Genomic DNA, 15,974 nt, shown 5'->3' on the forward strand with positions numbered 1-15,974 from the left:
TTAAATTCTATTTCAGATAGGCTTTTCACTATAATGGTTAATGTAATAGTGTAATGGTCCTCAGTGTAACATAATAGAGGATGTACTCCAGGGCTGGACTACCTGGGTTCAAATCCTATTTCCACCACTTACTAGCTATAGCTGTGCAGATTTAGATAAATGAATTTCATCTCTCTAAGCCTCTGTTTCCTCATCTGTAAATGGAGAACACTAATAGGATACCGCAGGTTGTTGTACCTGGCAAACCGGAAGCATTATACACATGTTAACTACTATTAAGATTGCTTCAGAGAACATCTAAAGGGCATTATGTTAATCCCCCTATTCTCTGTTAGTACTATTAAAGTTATATGTAAAACCAAGTGAAAGTTCTCCAGTCTTAGGTCACATAAAACAATCTTCTTGCTGATCAGGTAAGAATGAAATCCCTTCTCCAAAATTCGCCCTAACTGATACAAAGATTTCACCAATAACATAAGCATACACTTGACTTTTAGAGGCAAGACATTCTATTCAAACCTACAGGTTTCGTTGAAAAGAGTCAAATGAAAAGCACATACAATCATAGCACCTAAAATACTGACACAATCTGAAACACTGCTCTATAAGCAAAATACTTACTTCTGGGGTGATCTGTTATCAACTTCAGCCTTCAGTCGTAAATTCTCCCTCACCAGGCCACCATTTTCCAATTTCAATTTTTTATTTGCCTTTAAAAAAAGAGTTGAAAATAATTAAGCATGAGCTAAAACAACTGCTTTGTAAAAATTATGTCATGAGCCATCTGTATTTTTTAGAGTGATATCAGAAAACTGAATACTAGAACATGGCCTTCAGAAACTTAAAATCACCACTGGGAATGACTTGTGAATCTGTGAACACAACCAAGCATTTTTAATCCATATTCCCCAAGCACTCTCCAATTCTCCTATCCAGGGAAATAAACAGAGCTATGTTAGTTAGCTTAGAGTCATTAAGGGACTATACTAATGGCAAATATGTTTTTTTTTTTTTCCCTTTTTCACATAACTGAATACTCTAAGCATGGTAACACTATACCACATGCAATTATTTGCAAAACTAATGCTAAGAGTTAATTCTCATGAATTATGAGCTATGAGATTGATTTTTGGTTGCTCTTTAAAAATAGCTTTTTAGGGGCGCCTGGGTGGCGCAGTCGGTTAAGCGTCCGACTTCAGCCGGGTCACGATCTCGCGGTCCGTGAGTTCCAGCCCCGCGTCAGGCTCTGGGCTGACGGCTCGGAGCCTGGAGCCTGTTTCCGATTCTGTGTCTCCCTCTCTCTCTGCCCCTCCCCCGTTCATGCTCTGTCTCTCTCTGTCCCAAAAATAAATAAAAAACATTGAAAAAAAAAAATTTAAAAAAATAAAAAATAAAAAATAAAAAAAAAAATAGCTTTTTAGTGATAACAAATCTAATATAATTAAACCACTTGCTTTCTTTCTTCTAAAGGCTTTCCCGAATGCCCTGACTCACAACTTCTGGGACTCTCAAAATTGGGTCAATATTTTCTTTTTTTTCTTTTTTTTTTTTTTTTTAAAGTTTTATTTATTTTTGAGACAGGGAGAGACAGAGCATGAACAGGGGAGGGTCAGAGAGAGGGAGACACAGAACAGGCTCCAGGCTCTGCGCTGTCAGCACAGAGCCTGATGCGGGGCTCGAACTCACAGACCGCGAGATCATGACCTGAGCCGAAGTCGGCCGCTTAACCGACTGAGCCATTGGGTCAATATTTTCTAATAAATTCTATGGCTTCTCTTGATTAAAAAAATCCCACTATTATTTTCTTTTTTGAATTGTCTACTACCTAAAACTTGTCTGACAAAACATCAATTGCTAGAAAATTTAGAAGTTGAATATTGATTTTGGACAGGCGAAAAACTAGTGTGCCTCAATTTTAGAGTCTTTTTCAAAGCTATTTAAATTCCTCAGTTATAGCATTTTTAATTCCAAAGAATAACAACACTCCCTAGCCTAGAAACTAATCTCACTAACTTGGCAAGAGAAAAATCTTTGACCAGAACATTAATATTTAAAACATTTTAAGGTAAATGGATCATAAAAACTACTGTCAACAAAAAGGTTTAAACCAGATTTCAAAAATTTGACCCATGCTTTTGGCTAATTTCTAGAACTTCTGACTATATTACTTGTCCATCCACACACAAATGCCCCAAGAGGATGACGAGGTAAGAAGGGCAAAAAACATTCTTCTAGGTACAAAGCCTAGCTCTTTTACTTAGGTTCACTGAGGTTCTCTCTGGACTCTGAGCAGCTCCTTCCCTTCACTGTCACAAACCAACCAGAACCATGGAGGGTTAATTCTTTAAGTGACTGACAAACACTACTGCCCCCTCTGAAGATATAAGGAAAGTCATTTACTTCCTCAAACACAGACAGAGAATGAAGCTCTCAAGGATAGCACCATAAGAGGAGGCACCTAGTGAATGCTTTTTGATGATGATGACAAGCTTAAATCTGAAACTCATTTGATTTCTTTCCCCCATTCCTTCATCTGTATCGCTACATTTCAAGGTCTTTCTCCAGTCTTGTGGCTAATATTCTCATTATGGGCTGGCTGGTTCTTCAACTATCAGAGGTATTTTCAAGTTCAGGAGGTTCAGGTGAGTGAAGATTACAAAGGGCAAAGTTCTGCCTATTTGTTGCACCAGAAGAGTAATGAGGACTTTGGCTAACTATTTTACATTTGCAACACTGACTGGGTAATGATACTGGCCTCATAATGGTTTCAAAACTCACTTAGTCCTGGAAACATCAGAAAACAAGTCCATGTCACTCATTCTAAGTAGACTGAATCTTCTGTACTCCTATATTTGATTTATAGTATGTTATTATTTTGTGTTTCACATCCAAAGTTTACTCCTATATTTGATTTATAGTATGTTTTTATTTTGTACTTCACATCCAAATTTTGCTTCCATGTGTTTTAATTCATTTGTGTCCCAGTTTATTGCCTCATACTCTCTAATACCACCACGAGGCATCCAAAATGAGCTTATTAAATATCCCAAATAATTCTGAGGTTTCAATGTGCTTTGGGTATTGAATTTAACATGTGACCTTTAAAAGAACAAAGAAAAACTGTGTTTTATGGAACTCTTTTTTTTCATAGACTCCCTACACCACTCTTATGAGTAATGTTTTCATATAGATCTTCATCTTCAAAGAAGCATTTATTGAAATGAAAATTTAAATGAAACTTAACAACTATAAAGGAGACCATGTAGAACCTAATTATGGCTCAAGAAGATAAAGGGAAGTTAAAAGGGACATGGTAGATTGATAAATACTATAACTTTCCAGCTGTCTTTCCTTTTCATATCCTCTTCTTACACAAACCAACAGGCTAATGTTGGCCTTCAATATCTAAAGAAACTACACACTTTCCCTAAATTTGTAACAAACTCAGTACCATTGTATCTGTAGTTTATTTTTTCTCTAAAAGCACTAAGTTCCCTTCTTTCTCTCATTTTGGCCTTTGTTGAGCCCAAACAACATTTATTTTATACGTGGGTATGTGAAGATGGTTTAGTATTTACACTAAGTTGCAGACTTCAATGCTACTTAACTTCGCTGAGGATCTGAGGGTAGTAGGTGATGGTACTTTTTAAAAATATCATATGGAGCTCATTAATGATTTCAAGGAGGCAGGATTCAGTAATTCGGCACAGTAACAATATTTTAAGGGAATGCAGATAGGTTAAATGGGTGGTTGTAGACATGGATACCACAAAACCATCTCAATTCAGACCAACAAAACTCCACTGTGGATATACTTGAAATCAAAGTCAAAGGCTGGTCCCTTTGGCCAACAAAACTCTACAGCACTCAATTATAACCTCTTGTACTAATGGCATGGATCTCATCTCCTTTCCTAGAGGTATGCCTTTTTCACCTGTGCTTTTATCTCGTTGGATGAACGGAAGAATAATTGAAGAAAAATGAACCCACATCATAAGCTTTAATACTCCTCTGCACGGAGTATTCTAAAGCAGGTGCTCACAGCTTCCTTGGAATTAGTCATTAAGCCTAACTACTAACAATCTTAAAAATAAGAGGATGGTAGTACTAGAAAATATATAATCCAAACTTTTCTTTTTATAGGTAGGGAAATGGATACATGTTTGTTTTTATGCATTCAGGCCAGTCACTGACATAAGCTTAAGAAAAATTAAGCCAAACCACGAAGAGGGGAAATAGAAACACATCCTTTAAACTGATGTCACTTGTCTACAAGAAGATGCAAACTCATATAGAAGCACTAGAGTGTCTCCAATTATAGTCACAAATGGAACCGCCTGATATTTCTTGGCAGCTAATGACATTTAAGGAGGAAAGAGTTTTCCTATTGCTTATAAATGCTCATCCAGAGATTTTTGTCCTTCTCCCACAATCTTCTAATGAGTCAAGATAATATGGCTATTTATACTTTTGAAGGTACTCATAATACAGAATTTTAAAAACAACTGTAATAGAATTTTTAAAAACCACAACTTACTTCCTTTAACTTATCCACATCATCTTTCACTTTTTCATAGATTTCGTTCGCTGTTCTAAGTTTTTTCTTCCACTCTGCTACAGTTTCTGGGTCAATTTTATTTGGATTGTCTGCAATTGGATGTTTGTCTTCAGTTTGGCTGCTTTGCATCAAGGTTAAAGGATCCAGAATAGTCTTGATTTGTGACTCCAAGCTGAGATTTTTACTCTTAAGGTCTTCTACCTCTTTCTGCAGACAATCTATTTCATCCTGATAAAGAAGTGCATATCCATTAGATAGACACAGATACTGAACACATATGTATGCTAAACGGAGATCAATGTGTTTTTAAATTTTATACTCAAAATTCTGTAGATACACAGATTAGTTATGCATCAGAATAGTTCTGTAGGCAGAAAGTCACGTACAGTTGAAATTCTCAAAATAAAACTGGCATTTCCACTGCTTTAATTCAGTGATAGTTTGTGGTTAAAAAAATAAAAATGTCAAATCTTTGATTTTATTGAAGATATCCAGAATGACAAGTCACATGAATTCAACAAGGAACCCATTTCCTTCCACTTTCCATTTCAGAATAATTTGTGTCATTTTTAGTTATACTTTTAACTTTTCTACATTCTGGTTCTTCCATTACCACTATGACTATTTCAAGTATTAGTTTTCCCCATCTGGAACTGCTTATTATCTTAAACCCAGTTACTAAACATTTGATCTAGAACTCTTTTTTGTGATACCATTTATTAATCTATAATAGATATTTCATCTTAAACTAAGACTGTTAGAAATTCTGTTGTTAGATGGATGGAACTGGAGAGTGTGATGCTAAGTGAAATAAGCCATACAGAGAAAGACAGATACCATATGGTTTCACTCTTATGTGGATCCTGAGAAACATAACAGAAACCCATGGGGGAGGGGAAGGAAAAAAAAAAAAAAAAAAAAAAGAGGTTAGAGTGGGAGAGAGCCAAAGCATAAGAGACTGTTAAAAACTGAGAACAAACTGAGGGTTGATGGGGGGTGGGAGGGAGGGCAGGGTGGGTGATGGGTATTGAGGAGGGCACCTTTTGGGATGAGCACTGGGTGTTGTATGGAAACCAATTTGACAGTAAATTTCATATATTAAAAAAAAAAAAAAAAAAATAGCAAAAAAAAAAAAAGAAATTCTGTTGTTAGAAAATAAACTGGCAAGTAGCTCAATAAGCCAGAACTCTTAAAGGATTAATCTGATTAGGACCTAAGTATGATAAATATTAAGTATTTAAGAATACATTTTAGAATTAATATAGATAGTACTATTGCATTATAAGAAAATCACTTTATTTGTTGGAATTAATATATTAATGAACAAATAAGAATAGGAAAACATATATGAATCAACATTTATACAATCATTTATTTATGTCCCACTTTATTTCAAAAGTTTTTGAGGCAACTGAAGCAGTTTCCATGCATATACTTCAAAATATTTTGTGTCAAGGGGCGCCTGGGTGGCTCAGTCGGTTAAGCATCCAACTTCGGCTCAGCTCATGATCTCACGATTCATGGGTTTGAGCCCTGCATCGGGCTCTGTGCTGACAGCGCAGAGCCTAGAGCCTGCTTCAGATTCTGTGTCTCCCTCTCTCTCTCTGCCCCTCTCCTGCTCGTGCTCTGTCTCTCAAAAATAAATAAATGTTAAAAAAAAATTTTTTTAATAAACATTAAAAAAAATAATAATTTAAAAAAAATATTTTGTGTCAAAATAAGAGATTAATAATATCCCCTCCTTAGTCAACATAAAATAACAACTGGGCTTAATGGTTACTATTCAAGAACATATAAATGCCATAAGCATGAAACTAATTTGGAAAATTTCCATTCCCATGTCAAATCACCTTCATAAGAAATAAAACTACCGCATGATCCTACTTATATGTGGTATCTAAAAATGCTGAATACATACAAGCAGACAGTTAAACAGTGGTTATCTAGGGTAGGGAGGTAGGGCACATGGGGAGGTGGGAAAAACAAGATGGGTCAATATATACAAAGTTGTAGGATGAGTAAGTCTAGAGATCTAATGTACAGCATGAGAACTACAGTTAATACTGTAGGCCGAATATCAGAATATTGTAGTACTGAATACTAGAAATTTGCTAGCAGGGCATATTTCAGATGTTCACAGCACAAAAATAAAAAAGCATATGATGAGATGGCTATGTTTATTAACTTGACTAATGCAATCATTCACAATGGATATGTATATCAAAACATCATGTTGTGCCCCTTAAATACATGCAATTTTTATTTTAAAAAAATCACTGGTTAACATGCAAAAAAAAAAAAAAAAAAAAAAAAGAAAATAGCATATTTCACGCCAAAATCTCTTTGCTGGTAGCTGACATAAGTATATTTACTTTACCAAAACTAATGAGCATAAATTATCAGTGAGTTAATAGACAAACCAAATGGAATGAAGGTTATAGTCACTGTTTACCAGAGCATTCATAATGCCTTGTGGGGGCTGGAAGACTGACTTTAACAAGTGAGTTTCCTTTGTTTCCCAACTTCTTGAGGGAGCAAATACTTATAAAATGATGTCTGTTGACAAATTTGAAATTAAAGAAAGGAAAAAAGAAATGCTTGTATTTGTTGCTGTCTTCTATTTGAAATAGAAAAGGAAAAAAGAAAAAAAGTTCATCAAATAAGGTATTTTTTTTTGGTAGGCTCCCTACCCAACATGGGGCTTGAACTTACAACCCTGAGATCAAGAGTCGCATGCCTTACTGACTGAGGCAGTCAGGCGCCCCTCAAATAAGATATATTTAAATTGGCATCTAAAACAAGATTTCGGGCACCTGGGTGGCTCAGTTAGTTAAGTGTCTGACTTCAGCTCAGGTCATAATCTCACAGTTTGTGGGTTCTAGTCCACGTTGGGCTCTGTGCTGACAGCTCGGAGCCTAGAGCCTGCTTCAGATTCTGTGTCTTCCTCTCTCTCTGCCCCTCCCCTGCTCGTGCTCTGTCTCTCTCTCTCTCAGAAATAAACATTAAAAAATAATAAGATAAAATAAGATTTCATTGGATGTTTACTCTAAGAAGTCCAGAGACTGAGATAGCTCAGTTTTACCTTGAATTCAATGCTGTCCTCATTTTAAATTGTAAGTATTATTTACCTCATATTCTTTGTGGAGTAACTCAAGTCTAGTTTTCCGAAGGTGCTTCCTGACTGTATGGCTTAGCATAGGTTCACTTTCACTTGTCCCTCCTACAGGACAAAAAAAAAAAAATGTAACTTTCTTTGTGATTTAAACGGTATGAAAACAAAGATAAACTTTTTTCTTATTGTTTTATATGGTTCTCCAGCTTAATTTCTTCATACTTGGGGCTGCGACTTAGGCCTTTTCTCTATCTTGATCTTGAGAAAAGATAAATATCAAATAATGCCACAAGAAATACCTTCAATAAAATATCATGTGTGTTTACTTACCTGTGTATCTTATTATAGTAAATTCAATGAAAGCAAAGGCTATATTTTGTTGTCACATTTGTACTACTGCAAAATTTGAATACAAGACAAATGTTAAATAATATAAAGCCAATGGTTATATTTATATTTAACCAAAAATTATGTAATATATTATCCATATTACCAATTTAAATTTCATACAATTATCAAATGTTTACCTATATACATCATATATAATCATATAGGATATAAATATTATTATAACCAATGTATTCAAACATACCTAGTTACTGGTAACACAAAAAAAAGATTAATGTGTCTTTTTACTGAATCTAATAACCCAGTTACAATGGATTATGAATAACAGCATTAACTGTATGCGCATAACTCAATACAAGTACACTCAAAATGAATTCTTCCTGAGAGCTCTTTACTTATGCTATGGTTATTTTCTTTGTACTTCTTAGTATCATGATAGCAAAGGCATTTTACAGATGTTGTTTTTCAGGACATTCTATCCAAATACAAGGATGCCTGAACTATTTTACTTGAGAGAATTTATGAAGTATCACTTATATAAGAATGAATAAAGGCAGGAGAGGGACGTGAAGAGAAGCTGGGGAAATACATTCAAATTATTTTCATCAACAAAATTCACAGCAGAAAAATACTCCTCTACCAGATTTTACCCAGGTACCCAAGAAATTAACCTTGGAACAATCTCTGATTCTTCTTCAGATTTCTTAGTTCCAAGTCCTACTAGTACTTTGATAATGGCAAAATGACATCAGTGAAAACTGTCTATTTTCGTCTTCCTCCAAATATACACTATTTAGAGATTGTTTCAAATCTGTTTCTATATGTTTATAAAATAGGCCCTTACCGATAATCTCTTTGCAAGGATTTTCAGGAGTGATGGGGACTCTGCAAGCTGGACACTGGCTATTATTCTTCAACCACAAATCGATACAAATTGAACAAAATACATGGTTGTTGATGCATATGACAGGCTGGCGTACCTTTGAAAACAGAAACATTACTTTTAGCACAGGGCAACAGTCATAACTAGAATCCCAATAGGTTTAGTTTAGAGCAAAAAAATTGCTTCTCTAGAATACAGTAGAGTAGGTGTTTTAAAAGGAAATTATCTAGGATTTATAAAAAACATTGGTTTATAATTTAAACAGCAAACAGTGCTGATGGAAATACGGACATACACTAAACACACAAATCTCTGACTCCATTTAAACAAGCACAAATACTAATACTTTACATTTATGTCGTCTTATATTTTACAAAGGGCTTTCACATGCACTTTCTGTTTTTGTTTTGTTTTAAATAATCCTGTGAAGTAAACACAGGAAACATACATCACAAATGAGGTAACCAAAGTGTGAAGCAATTAGGTGGCTCAGTCAGGATTAACTATGTGTTTTGACTGTGTGAGTTGTTTTATAAGACAGAATATAGAAGAGAGAAATTACTTCAGTTTTCTACCTGATACTAGTTTGTTTACGTATTTATTGTCTATCTCTTCCATTAGAAAGGAAGCTGCATGAGAGCAAGAACTTCCTTCGTCTCATTCATGCCTAAATCCCTGATGCCTAGAAGGCAGCCTAATACACAGTAGGTACTCAAAAAAATGTGTTAGATTAAGTAACTGTTATTAAGACAGTATTTAACATTAATTAGGTAGGGAACTTACCAGAGGGAATAAAGACTTAATATTCTTCAACCAGCAAAAATTTTAAAACAGAAACCAAAATAACACCAAAATGCTTAGGCTTTCACTTGATTTACAAAGAAATGTTACTGTGGGACTCAAAACACTTTACAGCATTTTCAATATTTTCCTGTTCTAATCATAAAAATACCATTTGAGAGTCCTGCACTAGAGACCAGAAGATCAAGAGAAAGCAGAGGAAGTAGAGAGATAAGGAAGAGACAGAACCACCACAAAACACTTTCTGCAGAGGAAACGCTTGTGCTGTCCTATATCTGCCTCAGAAAGACACTATGAGTATTCGTTCATTTGAAAGGGGTCTCCGCCCTCAAAGAAATCACAGGTGTACGGCAGTTCAAGATAGGCAGGTAATCATTTTCAGTCTCACTGTGAAGAACTCTCTGGTTGGGGTGCCTGGGTGGCTCAGCTGGCTAAGTGTCAGACTCTTGGTTTCGGCTCAGGCCACGATCTCACGATTCTTGAGTTCAAGCCCCCCATCGGGCTTTGCGCTGACAGCATGAAGCCTACTTGGGATTCTCTCTTTCCTTTTCTCCCTGCCCCTCCCCAGCTCAGGGAAGGAAGGAGGGAAGGAGGGAAGGAGGGAAGGAGGGAAGGAAGGAAGGAAGGAAGGAAGGAAGGAAGGAAGGACTCACTCACTCTCTGGTCTTTGTCTGGCTTTCCAAACGTTTAGATGCTCCCTTGATTATGAACACTAACATATGAAAACTAAATAAGAGAAGATAAATTCAGCATGCATTTAGACTTCCTTTTAGAGAAACCAATTCTAATTCATTCAGTTCAAATGATTAGACAGGACTGATCTGAGTGAATGAATGAGACCATAAAGGACAGCTTCTCAAACTCTTCTTCTAAAGTGAGCCCACCTACAGAGCAAGGAGTGAATGTTTATCTAGGACGTATTCTTGGTCAGAGTCTCAAGAGGCAGACAAGTTGGAACTTCCTTTGCAGGTTCTGTTTTTTCCTAAAAAGTCAAGTGATGCGTCCGAGTCCAGACCATTATATATTTTTGGGTGTTTTAATTTCATCTTTAAGTCATGAAATGTTTTAAGAAGAAAAAATTTCTCAAACTACATACCAAAAAGATATTGCCTTATCTATCCTGTAGCTTCCTGCAACACACACACACCTACACACACACCACATTCCTGCAATACTCCTAGAAGTACATATACCCCTAAATTAAGAAACTCAGCTAATGAAAGAAAACTTATCTTCTTGGGCTTTTAAAGCAACGATTTAATGTTTTTTTTTTTAAGTCATGAACTCATCTAAAATGGATGAAGCCAATGGTCAAAACATAAAACTGCACATTTAAGGAGATTCAAGATGGTCTCCTACTCACTACAGGCTTCCCTCATTAGAAGCTCATTTAAAGGCCATCAGTATTTTTTTTTTTTTTATTGTAGAGATAGAACATGAGCAGGGGAGAGGGGTACAGGGAGGGAGGGGGACAGAGAGAGAGAGAGAAAAAGAGGGGGGGTGGGGAGAAAGGGAAAGAGAATTTTAAGCAGACGCCACACTCAGTGCGCAGCCTGATGCGGGGCTCCATCCCACAATCCTGGGATCATAACCTAGGCCCAAATCAAGAGTCAAATGCTCAACCGACTGCGCCACCCAGGCACTCCATAAAAGCAATCAGTATTTTCTCTGTAACTGCTCCCACAACTAAGGTTAAATACCTCCCCAATCTAAAAAAAGGTTTTGGACATCACAATGGTTGGTGCTATCATTAACTAAGGTGAGAAAAGCGGAGGAATAGGAGTCTTATAAGTGGTGGAAATCAAGAACTCTGTTTTGGCTATATTAAATCTGTGATGCCAGGGTGACTTTTAAATGGACAAGGCAGAGTCTGAGAATCACTGGCATAAAAAATTAAAGCTACAGGACTGGAGGAGATCCCTTCCATGGGCAGAGTAGCTGGAGACAAGGCATTCCAGGAAGCAGAGGAAGGAAAAAAAAGGAGCAACAGCAAAGGGAACTAGTCTTACAGAAGCCAAGAAAAGTTTTTCAAGAGGAAGACAGTAGCCAAGCATGTCAAATAAGAAGAAAATGAGCTTGATATGGACAGAGAAATGACTATGGGATTTAATTACATGGAAGTCATTGTGATGTGTTACTGACAAGCACTGTTTCAGTGAATGATAGGGGTGGAAACTTGATTGAAGTCTGAGAGACAGAGAAGGTGAAGTGATGACAGAATATAGACAATTCTTTCATGTTTTGCTGTAAAGGAGTGAGCATAAAAATAAGACCATGATAAGAAATGCCAATGGGAATGTTATGGTAAGGAGGGAATATTAATGATGAAGGAAGAAAAGCAGGGATCAGAGCCATAGGCAGCAAAGTCCCTAAGAAGTCAAGAGGTAATGAAATCCAAAGCACAAAGGAGAGGTTTGGCTTTTATGGGATTGAGGATCTGTCTTTCATTGTAACAAAAGGGAAGGCTGAGGGTGTGAGAACAAATGCAAAGGTTGGAAGATCTGCTGATGGAAATGAGAGAACTCATATCTAACTATTCCAAATGCCTATGTTTCATCATCAAATACGAGGTGAGGTTACCAATTGAGAGTGAGAAGTTGGGTAGGGATATCAACTTGAGAAAACAGGATAAAAGCAGTTATTTTGAAAAGTGAAAAAGTAAACTTACTAGTAATTTTGGCAGGATTGCCAAACATTGTTGAGTTCCTATTTGAGATCTGTGGTTTTGACTATAAACTAAGACCAATTGAACATAGATGTGTATTTTTCTTACCAATTTTTACCTGTTCAGTTTCAGGCAGGAAGCAAATGAGTAGTACAGTTTACTCAGAGTTGGATTTTTGCCAAGGAGAAAGAGCGAGACAAAGGAATGATGACCATAAATGTCCACGGCTAACAAGGGACATGAGTGTATGAATGGTAATGATGACGGTGAAAAAGCGATGTTCATAGAGTCAATGAACTGGTCTTGATAAGGCTGAAGTAATGCTGGAGAGGAGTCACAATGAAAAGAGGATCAGAGAGTAAGTTGCTTCTAAGCAAAATACCAGAGGTGGTAGAGCTGCTTTCTCTAATGTTTTTTCCTGGGCCATCTTATCTGGCATAGTTCTATTTCCTCTCTTAATCTCATGTATCACATGATGTTAACATCTTTCCTATGACAACTCCTGAGAACCCTCTGTAACTGGACCTCAGTAAGTGGCAGAGCTTAGGCTTTGAGAGATAAACCTGGGGCCAACTCCAGCTCTGCCATTTGAGCTGTTTGATCTTGGGCAAGCCCTTTAGTGACAATGAGCTTCTGCCTCTGAAAACAGTGGTTTAACTCAGTATACTTTTCATTCAGGCATTAAGATTTAGAAATGTAAAGATGTAAATACAGAGAATACCACAAAACAATCCTAAAAAAAAGAGAGAAAGAAAGAGAAAAGAAAAGAAAAGAAAAGAAAAGAAAAGAAAAGAAAAGAAAAGAAAAGCTAATAACATTACCATCTCCGTATGCTTAGGAGCTAACACCATGGAAGGATCTTGTAGCTGCCTCAACCACAGCATGTTCAAAACCGAACTTGGCCTCCTCCACACATTTGCTCCTCCTGCTGCATTCCTCATCTAAGTTCATGGCAGTACTGCCTCATTACTTGGGCTAAAGCACTCAGAGCTATCTCTGACTCACTTATCCTCACCATCCAATCTTTCACCAAATTCCGGTATCATGTATCAAGTCTAAGAAGCCAGAGACTTTAAGATGCACCAATATTTTATGTGCCACTAAGAAAACAGAATGGAAAATACAACTGTAATATGCCATCACTTGTAAGATACAGTCAGGTTTCAAAAAGTTATGATGTGAAGGGGCGCCTGGGTGGCTCAGTTGGTTAAGTGTCCGACTTCGGCTCAGGTCATAATCTCATGGTTTGTGGGTTCGAGCCCCGCGTCAAGTTGTGTGCTGACAGCTCAGAGCCTGGAGCCTGCTTCGGATTCTGTGTCTCCCTCTCTGCCCTCCCCGCTCGCACTCTCTCTCTCTCCCTCAAAATAAACATTAAAAAAAATTTTTTTTTCAGTTATAATGTGAAAAAAGTCCATCCCAGAATGTCAAAATATGGCAAATCTACCTCCAAGTGTTTTTTGTTTTGTTTTATTTTTACCTATCATGTATCCCTTCTTTTCCATCTTCACCTCAATGAGTTCAGGTTCTCATTCCTTTACCCTTGGATCTACTGCAATGACCTACCTCCTCACAACCTTCCTGGCTTCCAAATATTCAGTTCTGTCCACCTTTCATACTGATGCCAGAGCTACCTTTCTAAAATAAGGATCAGTAGCTTTCACTGCTCGCCTGCAAAACAGCAATGATTTTTCCCTGTTCACAGTTTTAAATATAGCATTCAAAGAACAACATAATCTGGTTCTTAAGTAGCCATTTCGTTATTTCGATACTGATCTTCTATTTCAATACTTGATATAACCTGCACTTCAAGCACACAGATCTACTTGATGTTCACCAAATTAATAGGCACATTGGAGGCTCCCTGTTTATTGTGCTCTCATTTCTTAGCTTGATATATCCTGCTGGCCTCCAGCTTCCCCAATGAAAATAGACTCCCTTCCAGCTTTTAAGATGAAGATCAACTGCTACCTCTTCTGCAAGGCCTTCATTAATCCTTTTTAGAATTAACCGGGTCTTTGTCTGATTTTCCTAAGGGTACTCCTTATGCATTGATTTAATGTTCACTTCTATCTGCATTGTGCTTTACTTAGAAAATTGTTTACATTCTGTTCTCCCTGTTAGATTTCAGGCTCCTTGGGGGCAGGAGAGGGGCATGCTCATCTTTATATCCACCTATAGCACTTGCTATAATGCCTGGCACACTCTAAGATTAATAAAAGTGAATTTTTATGTATTAAAATGAAAGGCTGAGATAACATTCCTTTAAGTGTCTCAAGAAGCAAAAGGTCAATGGCCACTGCCAAACTGTGAAACAGCAAAAGTTTAACTTTCCATTTAATACACCAAATTATATAGAACAACCACAGGCAGACGACTTGACTCTGTCTGCTAAGCGCCACTGGCAATGCCACCCACAGGAGAATTATTTTCACTGTTTGATACCTGGTATTGTCACTCTCATTGGGTTGGAGTTTTGGAACGTTGACTAATTCACTTCTTTGGACCAAGTACTTATCAGATGATTATTTATAAACAATGGTTTAAATTTACCTTAGGAGAATAGAAACCTATAAATAAGAAAGAACTACTAAAACAAATTACTTGTTATTTATTTGACTGTAACCTATAAGAGCAAACTACAAAGCATCTAGCCCTACCACAATTCCTGTCCACCCATCTTCCTCTACCAAGATCCTGGTATATACAGTATCAAAATATGCATATAATTTTCTTCAATAAAATCTTTCTGAGATAAAGAAATAGTCATAATTTGCCTATATTATTAAACTTTCCATCCAATTTACTCTCAAATGAGATCTGTGGCAGTAAAACAGTATTCTTATGAAATAAAAATGTAAGACAACAATGGCAAGTGACATGTACAATTCCAAACTCATCTAGAGTAAGGATGTTGAAATGATAGTCTAGGAATGCACCCTGAGGGTGGTGAGGAGGAGGAGGAATGGAAGAGAAAGCAAGGTATGAAAAGCGGGCTCTTTGGGGCACCTGGGTGGCTCAGTCGGTTGAGCATCTGACTTCAGCTCAGGTCATGATCTCACTGCTTGTGAGTTCGAGCCCCACGTCGGGCTCTGTGCTGACAGCTCAGAGCATGGAGCCTGCTTCAGATTTTGTGTCTCCGTCTCTCTGCTTCTCCCCTACTTGCACTCTGTCTGTCTCTCTCTCTCTAAAATAAACATTAAAAAAATTAAAAAAAAAAAAAAAAAGAAAAGTGGGCTCTTATCACTGAAATGGGCCTGAGAGGGCAATCCTAGATGCAGAAAAGATTAACCCTAAATCTGCAATTCTACTACACAGTTGTCATTTCTTTTATTTGAAGATGTTTCAATTTTAAGAGACCACTCTACCACCAAAGCTCCTTTCTTAAAAAATAGATGTACCTGAGAAAAGTCATGTCAAAATGGGTTATTCATTAATATCCATATCATCCTGGACTCACCTACTAGGAGTTATTATACACTGGTTTAGGACAAGGTTTCCCAAATTCAGCACTACTGACATTCTGGACTGAAGAACTCTTTTTTTTTTTTTTTAAGTTTATTTATTTTGAGAGTGTGCATGCAAGTGCGGGAGGGGCAGAGAGAGAGGG

At 36.9% G+C, this 15,974-nt stretch overlaps 1 protein-coding gene across 1 annotated transcript in view; it reads right to left on the minus strand.

Annotated features, from left to right (window-relative positions):
- The window catches only part of OBI1 (ORC ubiquitin ligase 1), a 42,789-nt gene that overhangs the window by 21,551 nt on the left and 5,264 nt on the right, over positions 1 to 15,974 (minus strand). Inside the window, exons 2-5 of the mRNA XM_049647111.1 lie at positions 8,863 to 8,998; positions 7,687 to 7,778; positions 4,538 to 4,786; positions 622 to 710 (exon numbers count right to left, since the gene is read on the minus strand). Coding sequence (XP_049503068.1) covers positions 622 to 710; positions 4,538 to 4,786; positions 7,687 to 7,778; positions 8,863 to 8,998 — 566 coding nt within the window. The remainder of the gene's footprint in view (positions 1 to 621; positions 711 to 4,537; positions 4,787 to 7,686; positions 7,779 to 8,862; positions 8,999 to 15,974) is intronic.

The sequence above is a fragment of the Panthera uncia genome, assembly GCF_023721935.1.
Source record: "Panthera uncia isolate 11264 chromosome A1 unlocalized genomic scaffold, Puncia_PCG_1.0 HiC_scaffold_16, whole genome shotgun sequence".
Taxonomy (NCBI): Eukaryota; Metazoa; Chordata; class Mammalia; order Carnivora; family Felidae; genus Panthera; species Panthera uncia.